Source organism: Phycodurus eques, chromosome 11, assembly GCF_024500275.1.
Source record: "Phycodurus eques isolate BA_2022a chromosome 11, UOR_Pequ_1.1, whole genome shotgun sequence".
Taxonomy (NCBI): Eukaryota; Metazoa; Chordata; class Actinopteri; order Syngnathiformes; family Syngnathidae; genus Phycodurus; species Phycodurus eques.
Window position 1 is genome coordinate 23,313,460 of NC_084535.1, and position 17,197 is coordinate 23,330,656.

Consider the following 17,197-nt stretch of genomic DNA (forward strand, 5'->3'; position numbering starts at 1 on the left):
GGGCTGTATTAGTGCCAATGGCATGGGTAACTTACACATCTGTGAAGGCACCATTAATGCTGAAAGGTACATACTTGTTTTGGAGAAACATATGCTGCCATCCAAGCGATGTCTTTTTCATGGACGCCCCTGCTTATTTCAGCAAGATGATGCCAACCCACATTCTGCACGTGTTACAACAGCGTGGCTTCGTAGTAAAAGACTGCGGGTACTACACTGGCCTGCCTGCAGTCCAGACCTGTCTCCCATTGAAAAAAAAAAATACGACAACGGAGACCCTGGACTGTTAAACAGCTGGAACTGTACATCAAGCAAGAATGGGAAAGAATTCCACCTACAAAGCTTCAACAATTAGTGTCCTCAGTTCCCAAACGTTTATTGAATGTTGTTAAACGAAAAGGTGATGTAACACAGTGGTAAACAAGACCCCGTCCCATCTTTTTTGGAACGTATTGCAGCCATAAAATTTAAGTGAATGATTATTTGCTAAAAACAATCAAGTTTATCAGTTTAAACATTAAATATCTTGTCTTTGTAGTGTATTCAATTAAATATAGGTCAAACATGATTTGCAAACCACGTTCAAATTCTCCGTCACTCCTTGGCAACCCAGCTAGTCTCCAGGAATCAACAGGAAACTCCATGAGATGTCACTGAGACATCCCTACGACCAGCGGAGACTCGAGTCGCCATCAGGTCGCCAACTTGTCTCATGGCCAGTGAGATGGGGGTCTAACATAACAAAATATGGAAAATGTGAAGCGCTTTGAATACCTTTCAGATGGATTGTATAATATTTTTTATTATTGGCCTATCCAGCAGTTAAAGGTCAGAGGACAAAAATTCTAAATTTTTTCTTGATAACTCTAAAACCCCTTTACAAACCACATTTGCATCCAGCGCCTTCTTCGGCTCTATCCAGCGCTGTGACGTCACACGAGCCAAACACCCTGGTCATTAGGCGTTGTATGCTATTGTTCCATGCTGTTGTTCCCGTCCTTGTATATTTGTTGTCATATGATTTAACAATGTCACAATGGTTTATTGTGTGGCATTTGGTTGTAAAATGGTTCACGGCAAGAGTTGTTTTTGGCATTCCAAGTGAAATATTAATATGTGACGAGTGGATAGGGAAAGTCCATCAACAGGGGAAGAAACGTGGTCAGCTATGGGTGCCTAGCAAGCATTCCAAACTCTGTGCTGATCACTTCGAACTGGCGTGTTTTGAGAAAGACTTAGCAGAAAGCATTGGATACAGAGGTATAGGCTGAAATCAGCTGCGGTGCCAACTATTTTTCCTACAGCCATCGGGACCTCAACTGCCAGCAAGAGAACTAAATCAAAGCGAAGCGGCACATACAAGAGGTGAGGATTTCCTTGGATATACCTACGACTCTATTATGGTTACTACGCACTGAGGAGTTGGAAAAAAAGACCCACGCAGTACTTTTCAGTACTGTCATCTGTACTTTTGCCTATATGACAAGCCAACAGACACGGCAAAGACTTTCTGTGTGGCGTGTTATAACGCTACTCGAGCGAGGGGCACACAATATCTAGGAATACTGCATCCTATGTAAAAGCTTGTGCCGCGTCAGTGAAACATATGAATATTTAATACATATAGTCGTGCTCAAAAAAATATTGGGTTGCCATTATTTCAAGCCATGACTGTATAAAAAGACGTGCTTTTGACATGGACCCAGTTGCCACTCTCTTTTTCTGTTGTACAGCTGTTATTTGGCTGCTCGTCATCGTCACTGTTCCGACCTCCTGATCAGCAAACGTACGGTTTGACGATGCCAAGTTCAGTTGGGTGCTTGTGTATGTCGAAATCCTCCTCCTCCTCATATTCCAACACGTTGCTCGCCATTACGTATAGTGTGTAGCGCGCTGTATTTTTCAATTACAATCACTTCTGGTAGCCCTTGTGGTGGAGAGAGTAACCACACCCCAGTGTCTTGAGCTTCGGGTGTGTTCGAGGAGGGTCGTAAAAACCTCATTTTTAGCGACCGTAATTCCCCCCCCCCCCCCAAATTGTCAAAAGTCAATAGTGCACATTATACATAGGTATAAAGGCAAATGGAAAAAACTTACACATTTTATAAATATATGCCGCCATCTAATGGTTATGAAAAAGCTGTACACTTTCATTCCAAAATGCCACCACCACCTAGTGGTTATAAAAAAGGTGTAGCCTACACTTTCATTCCAATATGACAGGGGGTATGTATGACTGCATATATGTACAGTTATGCTCATAAGTTTACATAATAAATATTTGTGAAATAGTTTTTTTTTTAATATGACTGATGAATAATCCATCCATCATTAATTTCTTTATGGTTATGTTTTGTTTAATAATAATGCTTTTCTGAAATGCTTTACCGTTTAATTTGAATCCCATTAAAATAAAATAAAATATGTTTCACCTGGTCCTTCTTTAAAGAATTGTACCCATCTTATAACTTCTGCCTGGGTAATCAAACATAAGAGCAAAACTGTGTGTTTTCTAATTTACTAAATAAAAGTAGGGCTGTGAATTTCAAAAAAAGAGCAAATAAATTAAAGAAGGATTACATGTTCAAATAAAGTGCTTAACTTCAGAATAATTATTTGAAAAAACTAAGAAAATATAGATAATACTTCATGTTTTGGTCATATTGGGTAGAAGCAAAATCATGCATTGTAAAAATGCACAATACATCGGTAGAAGGGTTTTTCCTGAATTTTGAGGTTAACTTTGGGGGTGCGTATTATACACGGATGCGCTTTATACACGAGAAATTACGGTAAACCATGGTTGTGTTACGTGCATGTATTACATAACATATAAACAATGCAAATATGAATTTTAACTGACCCCATAACATCTTTGTGATCTGACCTTTCAGCTTGAGTCCTATGAAGTTTGGATAGCAACAAGTGCAAACACCTAGCAGGACTAGAGAAAAAATACTACCCATAATTTTGGTGGTCTATGTTGCTGTGTCTGTTGGATATTTATTTTATTTCAGTCGTCGTTTTTTGTACTAAATAATACTTTGGGTTGTTTGTGTTGTTTATTATCACGAGAAGCATATTGGAAGAAAATTTGGATTTTAATTTCAAAACCAGACAACAAAAGAGAGAACTGTAATTTTCTTGTTACTCAGTTTTCAGAAATGCTATCACAAAATTCATCACTGGTAGACCAATGCTATATGGTACAGTGAATAATATCCTGTGTTTGCTTCAAACTGACATCAAGAGGACCTAGGAAACTACCAGTACTTCCTATTTCAATCTGACAAGCTATTTCAATGTGAACATTCCAAAGTGACAAAGTGAAATCTCTCATGAGAAGGTATTGTGGCTGTACATGAGGTTAATGATTTAATTATGAGAAGAGAAACTGAGCGCAACTGCTAATTGCAGAGTTAATGGAGAGAGGGAAAACAGGGGTTCAAAACCTGAACACCAGCTCTCCCCATTTGAGACATGAGTGAGGAACTGAGGCATATGCAGATATTTATGTTGTGACAGTTTCAGTATATGCATGTGTCCAAACATGTGTGCATCTATTGGAAGCTGTGTCTGCTTGGTCTTGAGGGAATTCAGGTCTCCAAGCACACACTTGTGGCAAATGTCACAGCACATGTATGGCAAATATGGCATCAAGAAAGTTGTTCTAATACAGAAAGTGTTTTTGTTTGTTTTGTTTATACAGTTCTTAAATATTTGCATAAATTGATTATACAATGTGAATTGACCTTACACTAAATTAAAAAAAATAAACAGTCTGCTTCAACAAATACCACACAAACAATTATATGTTTTCATATTTTCATTGGGCGGCACAGTGGACGACTGGTTAGCACATCTGTCTCAGTTCTGAGGACCAAGGTTCTAATCCCAGCCCTGCCTGTGTACATTAGGTGAGAATGTACAAATAAAATGAACCTATCAAATGTGAGAGTTACACGCATGTGCTGCATATGATGACTCTATAGGGCTTGGTAGCATATGGATCTGAATTTTAAAATAAATGTAATAAATAATGGCTGGCACGGTGGATGACTGGTAAGCATATTTGCCTGCTCCACGTGCCTGTGTGGGTTTTCTATGGGTACTCCGGTTTTCTACGGGTACTCCGGTTTTCCCAAAAAAGGTAGGTTGATTGAAGACTCTAAATTGCCCGTAGGTGTGAATGTGAGTGCAAATGGCCCATGCCTGCGTGGGTTTTCTTCGGGTACTCCGGTTTCCTCCCACAGCTAAAAACATGCATGGTAGGTTAACTGAAGACTCTAAATCGCCCGTTGGTGTGAATGTGAGTGCAAATGGCCCATGCCTGCGTGGGTTTTCTTCGGGTACTCCGGTTTCCTCCCACAGCTAAAAACATGCATGGTAGGTTAACTGAAGACTCTAAATTGCCCGTTGGTGTGAATGTGAGTCAGAATGTTTTTTTAATATATATGTGCCCTGCGATTGGCTCTCGACCAAGGTGTACCCCACCTCTCGCCCGAAGATAGCTGGCTTAGGCTCCAGCACGCCCGCGACCCTAGTGAGGATAAGCGGTACGGAAAATGGATGGATGGATATTTTCATTGAAAATTACATTCACGGGAGAGTGAGGAAAAGGTTAGCGAACCTCTAGGCTGCGGATTCTCCAAGAGCTAATCAGTCAGGTGTGAGTCAGTCTGGAGTCCAATCAATAAGAGAAGATTGGAGGTTTGGCTGAAAGCTGCTTTGGCCACAAGAAAATGCACACCAGTTTAGAATTGTCTCTTGTCAAGAAGACTTGAATGTTTTTGGCATGTGGGAGGAAACCGGACTACCCAGAGAAATCCCACACAGGCACGGGGAGAACATGCAAACTCCACATCGGCGAGGCCGGATTTGAACCCCAGTCCTCAGAACTTTGTGGCAGATGTGCTAACCAGCAGACCACCGTGTTTCCCCCAAATCTACCATATGTAAAAAATTATACAAGAATGAGGTCCATGGCTGAAAACCCGCCAAAAAAACATTGCTGCATGTTTGAAGTTTGCCAAAGAGCACTTACATGTTCCACAGCACTACTGACAAAATATTCTGTGGACAGAGGAAACCAAAGTTGAATTGTTTGGGAGGAACACACAATGCCATGTGTGGAGGAAAAATGGCACAGCACACCAACATCAAAACCTTATCCCAACTGTGAAGCATGGCGGAGGGTTAGGGTATGGGTGTGCTTTATTCCCTCAGGGCTGGGACAGTTGCTATCATCAATGGAAAAAGGAATTCAGATGTTTATCACGATATTTAGCAGAAGAACTAAAGGCTATCTGTCCAACAGTTAAAGCTTAATAGAGGATGGGTGTTGCAAAAGGACAATGATCCAAAATACGGAGGCAAATCAACAACTGAATGGCTTCAGAAGAAGACAATACGTGTTGGGGAGTGGCCCAGGCAAAGTATTGACCTCAATCTGATTGAGATGCTGTGGCATAACTTCATGAGAGCTATTCACATCAGAAATCCCAGAAATCCTGTTGAACTGCAACAGTTTTGTGAAGAAGAATGGGCCAAAATTCATCCTGATTGTTGTGTACGTCTGATCTGCAACTGCAGGAAACATTTGGTTGAGGTTACTGCTGCCAAAGGAGGGTCAACCAGTTATTAAAGCTCGGGGTTCACTTACTTTTTCTTCCCTGTCCTGTGAATGTTTACCTGTTATGCGCTGTAAAAATATGAAAACATATAATTGTTTCTGTGGTATTAGTTTAAGCATACCTTTTTGTTTACTGTGATTAAATGAGGCGGCATGGTGGAAACTGGTTAGAGCGTCTGCCTCACAGTTCTGAGGACCGGGGTTCAAATCCCGGCCCCGCCTGTGTGGAGTTTGCATGTTGTCCCCATGCCTGTATGGGTTTTCTCCGGGTACTCTGGGTTCCTCCCACATCCCAAAAACATGCATGGTAGGTTGATTGAAGACTCTAAATTGCCCGTAGGTGTGAATGTGAGTGCGAATGGTTGTTTGGTTAAATGTGCCCTGCGATTGACTGGCAACCAGTTCAGGGTGTACCCCGCCTCTCGCCCGAAGATAGCTGGGATAGGCTCCAGCACTCCCGCGACCCTTGTGAGGATAAGCGGCTTGGAAATGGAAATTAATAAATGATGATCAGACTACATTTTATGCAGAAATGTTTGAAATTCCAAAGTGTTCTCATACTTTTTCCTCCCACTGTAGACGTAGAACCAAACAATACATTTCACATTTGATGATTGCGGAGAATACAACGCAATTATTTAGGGGGGAGTGCGGTGATCTAGTGGTTAGCACGGTTTGCTGTTGTTAGCCTCCTTCACAGTTTAAGGGTTCGAATCATGACTCTGGCCTTCTTGTATGGAGTTTGTATGTTCTACCCGTGTTCTCTGTGTACGCCCTCCTCCCACATTCCAAAAACATGCATGTTAGGCTAATTGAAGATTTTAAAATGTCTTTATATCTTTATTTTAGTGTAAATGGTTATTTGGCTTATGACCAGTCCGGGACGGGGAACCACCCCCCCTCATCTAAGTCAGTTGGGATAGGCTCCAGCTCACTCTCATGGGGAAGTGGATGGATAGTCAATAAGGTAAAAAACAAAATTTCATTACAGTATACTGTTTGTATTTATTTTTGGTCTTGCGAATGGTCATAGGAATTGTATTTTTAATCAGCAACATGCAGACAAAAACTACATATGTTCTGTCATCATAACTTCCAATTTCTTTTAATGCCAAATTATGAGGATGTGGAGTCTTCAGCACCCCCACCTGCTCCAGCCCTCCAGCTCTGTTCATGAAGACAGAGTAACAAATTCATCATTCCTGATGAGGCCTGTCATGTTCGTCATCCCCTTGGCTAATCAAGCGCCTGTGGGTACAGTATGTATATGCCAGGGTTTGTGAATAATTCAACTGTTGTGCTTCCAAAGTGTCGCAGCTGCAAAAGCATCTTATTTGCAGCTTTAACACATTTTGTGGAGTGTAAGTCAAAGTGCTGATGATGGGGAATAAAGCAAACTGGCGTCACCATATGGGGAAAAAAAGATTCATACAGGAAGGGAAAATGGAAGAATTGAGGGAGTCTGTTCCTTTTTAGCAGCTATAACTGCCACTCATCTGAGAAGACTTTCTATAAGATTTTGGTATGTGTATTTGGGGATTATTGTCAATTAATGCCGAAGAACATATGTGAGGACAAATATTTTAAATGTTTCGTATGTTAATTAATTAAGATTAAGGGTGAGCAAGTGGTCTTGCAAAGAAAGAGGTAATTCTAAGACTTTTGTAAATCTAGACAGTGGCATAGCCTGAGTCGCAACCACGTGGGAGTGAGTCTCATATCTGCTCATATCTCTAACCAGTGGGCATGTCGCATGGCTCCCCTCAACTATTCCATCAGCGTTTTATTGTTATTATTTTTTACCTTTCTTCTTAGCTGGCCATCATCATGAGGTACAAAGACTATTAAACGAGAAGGGGGGGGCTAAGCAATAAGAGGAGAGAGGAGCATGTTTTCACTCCCCGACAAAACATTTCACATGCACACACATGACCACTGCATCTAGCATATCAACTGTCTGTAGAACACAGTTGGTTTTTACAGTGCAAAATACGATTAATGGAGTTAAGTGAGGTAACTGTTTCTTACTGTCAAAATCTTGTTTTTGTTGTCCGTGCTTGTCCGTCTCTGGCAGGCATATTGAGAAATTGTTGCCACAGGGGTGAGGACCGAGGCCTCTTGCGATGCAGGCAGTGTGTCCTGTGTACAAGAATAACCAGGCACTCAAAAACAAATACATGCATGGCATACACAGTATTTCTTTCATGTAAGTCTTATCATGTCGGGTACTGGAAAGTTGCTGAGTTGCTAAATGTCTAGATGTATCTGAGGTTATATAGTATATCCTTGACTAGCAGAGCCAAGTGCTCAAGCCGAATAACATATAAATGTAACCATTTGCCTCGGAGAAGTTATTTCATAACCGTGTCTCTCCGGGGCAACACGCTAATGACACTCATCTCACAGTCTGGTGGCATCCAAATCCATTACAGCTCTGAACCCATGGCATTACAAATCTGCTTCCCTTCATCCAATTTGGATCCTGTAAATTGTCTTTTTCATCCAGTGACGAAACGGTTCAACGTTTGTGAAATATATGTCAAGGGCATAATAAAATATATTCAGATAATTAGACATCACAAAAATAATATTGTCCAATGAGTTGTGGATTTAGTATGAGAATCGTAACAGGAGAACGAAGCACGATAGCAGTCAAACTATGCACTGTTGAAACAAAAAGTGTTTATCAAAACGATAATGAAAAGAGTTCTCCCACTGCTGGGTTGAATCTAATGTAAATCCAAAGAAAATAAGAGTTGGTCATTGTGATGTTAATATTCCTAAGTAAAATTGCTTAAATATGTTCCACATAATAAAAAAAGAGGTTCTCAGCATTTTTGTTGTTGTTGTTGTTTTCACACCTGATGCAGTTCATTAAATATCGCTCTCTGTCGTATGGAACTGAGCAGGGCAAATGTCATCAAGCTCACCCCTCTTTTTGAATTCTTGTACTTACCCTCTGGAATACAAACAGACCCACAGTAGGCCTCAGCAGGCCAATTGCATAGCAATCAGATAGATATTCATTCACAATCGGTTCCGCTTATCCTCACTAGGGTCACGGGGTGCTGGAGCCCATCCCAGCTATCTTCGGACGAAAGGCGGGGTGCACCCTGAACTGGTCGCCAGCCAATCGCAGGGCACATAGAAACAAACAACCATTCGCACTCACATTCACACCTACAGGCAATTTAAGTGTCTTCAATTAATGCATGTTTTTGCGATGTGGGAGGAAACCGGAGTGCCCGGAGAAAACCCACGCAAGCACGGGGAGAACATGCCATCTCCACACAGACGGGGCCGGGATTTGAACCCCGTTCCTCAGAACTGTGAGGCAGATGTGCTAACTGTGCCGCCTCAGACAGATATATGCTTTCAAATATATTCTGACTTGCTGTGGACTATCACATAAAATTTTACTTATTTTCACATTATAAAGTCAAACCCCAGATAAATGCCCCCAAGCAATAGCCTATTTGTAGATTTGTTTTATCTCTACAACCCCAATTCCAATGAAGTTGGGACGTTGTGTTAAACATAAATAAAAACAGAATACAATGATTTGCAAATCAACCTATTGAATACACTACAAAGACAAGATATTTATGTAGTGATTTCTCCAGATTCTCTGAATCTTTTGATGATATTATGGACCATAGATGATGAAATCCCTAAATTCCTTGCAATTGTATGTTGAAGAACATTGTCCTTAAACTGTACGACTATTTTCTCACGGACTTCTTCACAAAGAGGTGAATCTTGCCCCATCTTTGCTTCTGACTGAGCAATTCAGGGAAGCTCCTTTTATACCCAATCATGGCACCCACCTGTTCCCAATTAGCCTGTTCACCTGTGGGATGTTCCAAACAGGTGTTTGATGAGCATTCCTCAACTTGTTTGCCACCTGTGCCAGCTTTTTTGGAAAGTGTTGCAGCCATAAAATTCAAAGTTAAAGATTATTTGCTAAAAACACTTAAGTTTATCAGTTTGAACATTAAATATTTTGTCTTTGTAGTGTATTCAATTAAATAATACAGTGTCCCAACTTCATTGGAATTGGGGTTTTACATGCTACTTGAATGAGTTTATCACTCATACACAATTGCCACTGCGTGGTTCCTCGTTTCGTTTGCAGAGGACGTGCATCACAAAACGAGAAGAGAAGAGGGTTTATGGTTACCTGGGGACATGCATCAATAAATGCCAGCATGCCATCATTAGCACTGTCAATTAATGACAAGGGTGGCTGGAAGAGAGTAACTATGTCCATGTGAGAATGATAAAAAAGACAAGGCATCATAGGAAAGCAGAAACATGTCATTGTGACAGTTAACACAGGCTTGGGGGTAAAAATGTAGATAAAGCCTGGAAAAAATGAGATCCATTATTATTTATTACATCCATACATCCATTTTCTGTTCCATGTATCCTCACTAGGGTCGCGGGCGTGCTGGAGCCGATCCCAGCTATCTTCGGCCGAGAAGCAGGGTACACCCTGAACTGGTTGCCAGCCAATCGCAAGGCACATATAAACACACAACCAGTCACACTCACATTCACATTTTAGAGTATTCAATTAACCTACCATGCATGTTTTTTGGGATGTGGGAGGAAACCGGAGTGCCCAGAGAAAACCCACGCAGGCACTGGGAGCAGGCAGAATTGCTTACCAGTTGTCCACTGTGCCAGCCATTATTTATTACATTTATTTTAATATTCATTTATTTTTCACAATGAAAGCTTACCACCAATGCCTCAGAATGCAAATGGGTAAATTAAAGGTTTGTCTTATTACTTAAATTTTCGTAAACCAGACAGTTGCCTGCGAACTAATTTGTGTATATTTCACTCTTGCTAGAGCAAATTATTTCCTCTGTTTACCATTTTTAAATCAGAATGGAAGCTTTGACCTGCCCTTGACTACAAAAAAGACACCAGGCCCGATGCTCTTATTGAGTTAGGGCTTGTTTGTGTTGATTTATGATTTTTTTAATATAGTTTGAGCTTGCACCCAAAGTTAATTTGTTGTTAGCCACACAAAGATCCATGTCTTGTACATTCATGCTATCTATTTCTTAATTTCTGTCAATGTCCATGCTCCTGATTGCAGAAACTACAACTTCTGGTCAGACGAAGAAACACAAGTATGGCGTGAAGTAAGCTGTGTTATTATGGTATTATTGTCTGGAACAAGAAAACAACCTGCTGTTTGGTTTGAAGTGTTCACGTTTTCTGCTTTTGTTTGATTTATGGCCCAAACCTGAATGAGGTGTCTGTTCTCCACGGCAGCAGGCCTTCCCACTCTCATGCTGTCAGTGAACCAGCTGATGTGCAGCACTTGCATCTTGGAAAGATTCTTCAGGCCACACCCCTTGAGCCACTCCCACAGGGATGCTGCCTCGCTGTCCTCAGATACCACAGTGAGTGATATCATCACTGTAAATGAAGATGAATGACTTCAATGCTTTGTCAGCTAAGCTACAGGACAAGTCCAGGTCACACGCATTCACCCTAAGATAAACTGAGGCCATGAGTATTTCCACGAAAGTTAATTTGCACCCCTGACACAAGGATTCAAACGTTTGATTAGCAAAACAGCAAATCAATAAATTGATTCATCATATCACAATCACACAAATTGTAACTTTTTCCATTGTAAATCTGGATTACAGAGCATTTTTCAAAGTGTTCGTCTTGAATTTGTTGTGCAAAATTAATCTTGGGAGAATGTGAATAGTATAATACAAATACAAATAATACAATATCATTTATAGAACACATTTTATATAAAAAAAATACAACAAAATGAACAAACAAAACATAAATATCCAGTAGAAAAATACAACCAGTTTTCAAGGACTGTACAGTGTTGTACATTGTAATGTAGTTGTCATATAGTTGTCATGTGCTGTTTTGGTGCCTGTTTGTAATCCATTTCCCTTCTCTGTCCGCAGCATTGCCTCGGTGATGTGGGGCGGAGCCACCGAGCTGCACCTGCTTTCAATCAGCTTTTTGGTGTATTTAAGTGTGGTTCATTTTGACAGAAGATGCAGTATTTCCAACCATATTGCTTTTTTTTTTTTTTTCATACTCTAGTTCCCTGGCTTTGTTCCTGTCGCATCCAATCTCATTGGTTCCAGTGGGACTTGAGGTTTGTGGGATTTAAAAAAATAATAATAATTTTTAGTACCACTGTGTTACTGTTTGTGCTTACATTGGTGTACCAAATGTACTTATTTTTGTTCTTAAGTACTTCTGTGATTTTATTATTTTTTTATTTATTTTTTTTAAATGTTGGTGATAGTTTTGTTTTTTGCTCCATTTGGTATCTTCCTTCAACTGTGGCTCCATCCACCATCATTCTTTGTTCTCGCTACAGACCTTTTGCCATTGTTGTTTTTGTTTCTCGTTAGTTTGACGGGTGCGGTTTAGTTTTTTAATTGATAGTCTTATGCGGAACGGTGGACGACTAATTAGCACATTGATGAGGGTCATTGTTTTTGCTTTGCTTTATTGTTTTAGGTACAGTGGTTGACTGGTTAGCATGTCTGCCTCGCAGTTCTGACCACCTGGGTTAAAATCCAGCCTTGCCTGTGTGGAGTTGGCATGTTCTCCCCGTGCCTGTGTGGGTTTTCTCCGAGTACTCCGGTTTCCTCCCACATCCCCAAAACATGCATGGTAGGTTCATTGAAGACTCTAAATTGCCCATAGGTGTCAAAGTGAGTGTGAATGGTTGTTTGCTAATATATGCCCTGCGATTGGCTGGTGACCGGTTCAGGTTGTACACCGTCTCTCGCCCAGAGTCAGCTGGGATAGGCTCCAGCACCGCTGCGACCCCAGTGAGGATAAGCGGTACGTGAACTGAATGAATGTATTGTTGTGTCCATTGTTTGACTAAAACGTGCAACGTGCCTCTCTTCCCTCCCTGCAGGACATTTACAGCACCTGCCTCATTCGCAAAGCCCTCCGCATAGCGGAGGGCTTTGCCACCCATCCATCACACAGCCTCTTTAGTCTGCTGCCATCTGGGAGGAGACTGTGGAGTCTGTGGACCAGGACTAGCCGACTCAGAAAGTTTTATTTATCAGGAATCTGAACTCTCTGCCCCCTCTACCTCTTCTGTCCTCTGCTCACCTAAACTGTGAACTCTGATGCACTACATACATGCGCACACACACACACACACACACACACACACACCAGCCTCAGGGTCACACCAGCCACTTTAGCAGCATTGGGGTTTTGTCTTCTTATTTTCCTTGAATCTCTGACCTTGACTATGTTGCACATGTCACCTTATCTTTGATATTGCACATTCAGTTAATACTTTTTATACTATATATACCATTAGTTTTATTTAGCTTTTTATATTGATATTTGTACTGCCTTTGTAGGGCCCTTGAGTACTGTAATTTATTGAAGAATTTATAATAAAAGCACCTTGGCCTTGCTTACAACTTTCACTTCTGCATAGTGGTCCATTCCCTGGCTGTAGTCCTTACATGACTGTGGTGTAATGTAGCCTACAATGTTGTTTACCCATGCTCCTCTCACAGTTCCATAAATGATTATTTGCTGGTAATTGTAGCATTGCTTCTACATTAACCTTCATTCATTTTTCACAAAATGTCAGTGGAGTGCCAGAGATGTTGGCCTCTACATTCAGTTTAGTTGTGCAAAAACCCAGGACCTCGTTCTATCTTGGAGTGCATGTGTGACGGTGGTCAGCCGACAGGGTAATGGCCTAGGCTTGAACCCATATTACCACCATCCTGCTGGTTGAGAATCAAGTGTGCTAACCAGCATGCTAAGATCCCAGACTCCTAACCTACTGACTAGTGCTACTCTTAAGGCTCTCTACTCACACACTTTTGCACAATGCAAACTGGTGTCTGTTACACATTCACACTGCAAATAATTTATTGAACTCAAGTCACAAGTGACCAGCTAACAGTAACAGTCGCATCTTTAGCACATCATCCCCGCACCCTACTTTCCAGGCATACTAATCAATTTACGCTCAATTCAACTGCTACACTATTCTGACAGTTGGATGGGTTGATTGGTCATTGGAGCGTGAGGCACAAGAATGACCTCAAGGAATAGCAGCTGTTGTTGTTACTGTCTTGGACTTTACCTTAGAGTAGCAACTGAGCTAACAATACTTCACACGTCAAAATAACAAATGAAAGAGGGTTACATCGTATGGTAGGCATTTTTATATCTAACTACGATCTTGATGCCATGTTTGAAAAGTTCAGTACCAAAGTACACTTTTTGCATATGACGTCATCACTCATTTGCAATGTAAGAGAACTCGATCAGCAGAATCGTCTGGCAAGCAAGCAAACGATTCTTAGGAATCGAAAAATTCTAAAAATGAACCTGTTTTCGATTCTCAGCCCCAGGGCAGATACAATATAAAACAATAAAACCCACGCAGGTACGGGGAGAACATGTAAACTCCACACGGGGGGGGATCGAACCCCGCACCTCAGAACTGTGAGTGTGACGCTCTAACCAGTCGCCCACCGTGCCGCACTCCTTCCTACGATATGCCAAGCAAATTCATAATAGCCGAAGGGGTAATGTGATAAGCAGAATTGCCTGGCAAGCAAGCAAACGATTCCTAGGAATCGAAAAATTCTTAAAATGAACCAGTTTTTGATTCTCAGCCCTAGCCCAGATACTCCTTCCTACAATATGGCAAGCAAATTCAGAATACCTGTATCGTACATTTGTGTGACCACCAATATATTCCATTTGAGGTATTTCAGCAATAACCTTAAACCTAATGAATTGACCAGTCTATGGACAGGATAACGGCATAATTTGTTTTTGGCTTGATTTGCTTCTATTATGTAAAGGCTTTGTTGAAATACTGTATGATTAATGAACACTGAAATAGCGCTGCATGTTTGCTCATTTTACAGGATTGAAAGTTGATTTTTATCTGTACCCACACAAAAAAACAACTGAAAAATCCAAACTGACATGTACAGTAAATGAGCAAGAAAGCAAGCTCAGTGCTGAATTGTTTCTGCCAGAATCAGTGGTACTGTGAGCCTAGACACAACGACGCATTAAAGACACAGAGCTTTGATATAGAGAAGTCTCTGTAGACAATTCTCTCTGCTGCCCTGTTCTTTAAGCCAATAGCTTCCAGTTCCTTCAAAATGAGACCAAATGGGCCCATCATAAAATGAGAATGTCCATAAGCATTGGCATTTTTTGCTCTTTTGTCTTAAAAGATGCTCTCAGAACTTAAAAAGTAAAATTAAAAATTAGTCCTAATCACATATCGCATCATACAGACCTCAGTGTTAAATAATTTAAACTAGATTCGGGTAATACGTACCCTAAGTGATCACGACATTAGTTATACTTGCACAAGCAAATGAGATAGATGCAATACACATTACTGTGTCAGAATTTCATCACTAAAAGATAATATCTTTTGTGGCATTTGTGCATCACTGCAAACTGCACCCACAAAAATATACAGTACCTCTATGGGAACCTGTACTGCTGTAAAGCGGTTATCCAATTAACATTTGCATGTGCACCTAATCAAGTTGCCATAAAATTTTCAATTGTTACAAAAACAAAAACACATTATTTTAAAAAGAATGTCCAAATTATGGGTTGAGTTTGGAGGTTTTGAGGGCCCTCCGCCCTTTTGCGACTGAGTACCATGGTCTCAGATTTGGAAGTGAGGATTCTCGTCCCAACCGCGTCACACTCGGTTGTGAACTGCTCCAGAGAGAGTTGAAAATCGCGGCTTGATGAGGCCAACAGAATGACGTCCTCTGCAAAAAGCAGAGATGTAATACTGTGGTCACCAAACCGGACCCCCTTAATACCTCGGCTGTGCCTCGAAATTCTGTCCATAAAGGTAATGAACAGAATCAATGACAAACGGCAGCCTTGGCGGAGTCCAACCCCCGCTGGAAACAAATCAGGCTTACTGCCGAGAATTACTATTACCATACTAGTACACTACTGTCCATCCAGCCATATGTTGAGAGCTGTGTGCCTTCAACCTGTGTGAAACTAGAAATGTGTGCTTTTGCTATCAAACTGCATCTGATATCAGTTTCGTCAGCTTAGAGAATTAACGTCAGTTTGAGGCAGGCACGCTCCATTTCCTGCCGTTGGTTTCAAACTATTGTATCAAGCCGAGTGTAACCGAAGCAGCTTTCAAGCTGTGTTTCTGGGAAAGCTGCCATGGCCAAGCTGTCATGTGGCTGGCAGGCACACAGACACACGTACACACTTATGGTTATACAAAACTCAAGAGAGCTTTCATTAACAGCCCAAACTACATACAGCTTAAATCCATAATAACAATTTTGGGTTTGACTCATAGAAAATAAGATGAATAATCGAGGCTAACATTTACAGAGACAAACATTACAGAAGGAAAAATACTGAACTTCTATTTCACTAGCGATGTTAACTAAATCAATTCATAAAATACACTGCATGAACCACATCACCTAACAGTAAATTGAGTCTAATGCCTTGTTTTTGATCATACAGAGGAATGTGTGCACAGTTTGGGGTTTAGGAACACTTTCAACAAGCGCTGAAGGCCTGTCACATCCACAGGTAGCACATAACATCTTACTTATCATGGCTTGAGACAACTTTACCAAAGCATTCCCACTTTAAGTAAACCCTTGACAGCAAAATTATTTTTCAAACTCATAAAAAAAAAATGCCAATTTGTTGTGTTAAATAATCTTAGTAAGAATAAAAGGACTTAATACTAAGTATTAGTGAACATGCTCTGAAATTCAAAGCCCTAGCCACCCCCCACCCAATGACCATAAATCTAATTTACAAAGTTACAACTCAGTCTTAAGACAAACACAGAAAGAAATATCTATTTTTTTCCCAACCTGAGGATGTCATCCACAATAAAGCCTTTTGACCTGGCCAGCTGGGCAAGAAAGCTCCTCCTGCTGCAGCCCATTTTCCTCTCCACTAGAAACAGTCTGAGCTCCTTAAACTTCACCGCATGCCTGGGGACACCGACGCTCGCTGGTTTTGATCGTTTCCTAACACGAGGCAAAATGCCAGCATGGAACATCTTTTCTGGAATCAGCAAAGTGTTTCTGCAGCTTTTGTTGTCATACAGTAACTTCCATCAAGGAAAACAAGATTTAAGCAACTGTTCCTGTTTTTCCCCCCAACAGTGTGACAGTTGCTGGTAGACTGCCACATGTCTGGCAACAGGTGTTGAAGTTGAAGTTTTGGTGTTTACCATAGAAACACCTGCAATATTGGTTGGTGCCCCCCCCCCCCCCCAAAAGAACGTGTGCCAAAAAGATGCTCCCATAAGGGGCTCTTAGTGGAACTGTGTTTGACTGAGTTGTGCCCAACAAATCAGCTCAAAAGTTTTATTACAAGTACACTCTCTTGGAATGAGTGAAACTTCTCTCCAGGGAGTTGCCTGAATTCTGGTCACCTCACACAGCTGTCCTGCCATGTCCAGTTCATTTTGCCACTTGCTCACACATTATGTCCAGACCAAGTCTGCAACATCTGCTCCACCACTTT

At 41.1% G+C, this 17,197-nt stretch overlaps 1 protein-coding gene across 1 annotated transcript in view; it reads right to left on the reverse strand.

Annotated features, from left to right (window-relative positions):
- Nucleotides 1-16,727, reverse strand: part of dntt (deoxynucleotidyltransferase, terminal) — a 112,195-nt gene extending 95,468 nt beyond the window's left edge. Inside the window, 4 exon segments of the mRNA XM_061690266.1 lie at nucleotides 7,661-7,771; nucleotides 10,893-11,051; nucleotides 11,053-11,068; nucleotides 16,537-16,727. Of these exon segments, the coding sequence (XP_061546250.1) occupies nucleotides 7,661-7,771; nucleotides 10,893-11,051; nucleotides 11,053-11,068; nucleotides 16,537-16,727 (477 nt within the window).
- Between the last annotated feature and the right edge of the window lie 470 nt (nucleotides 16,728-17,197).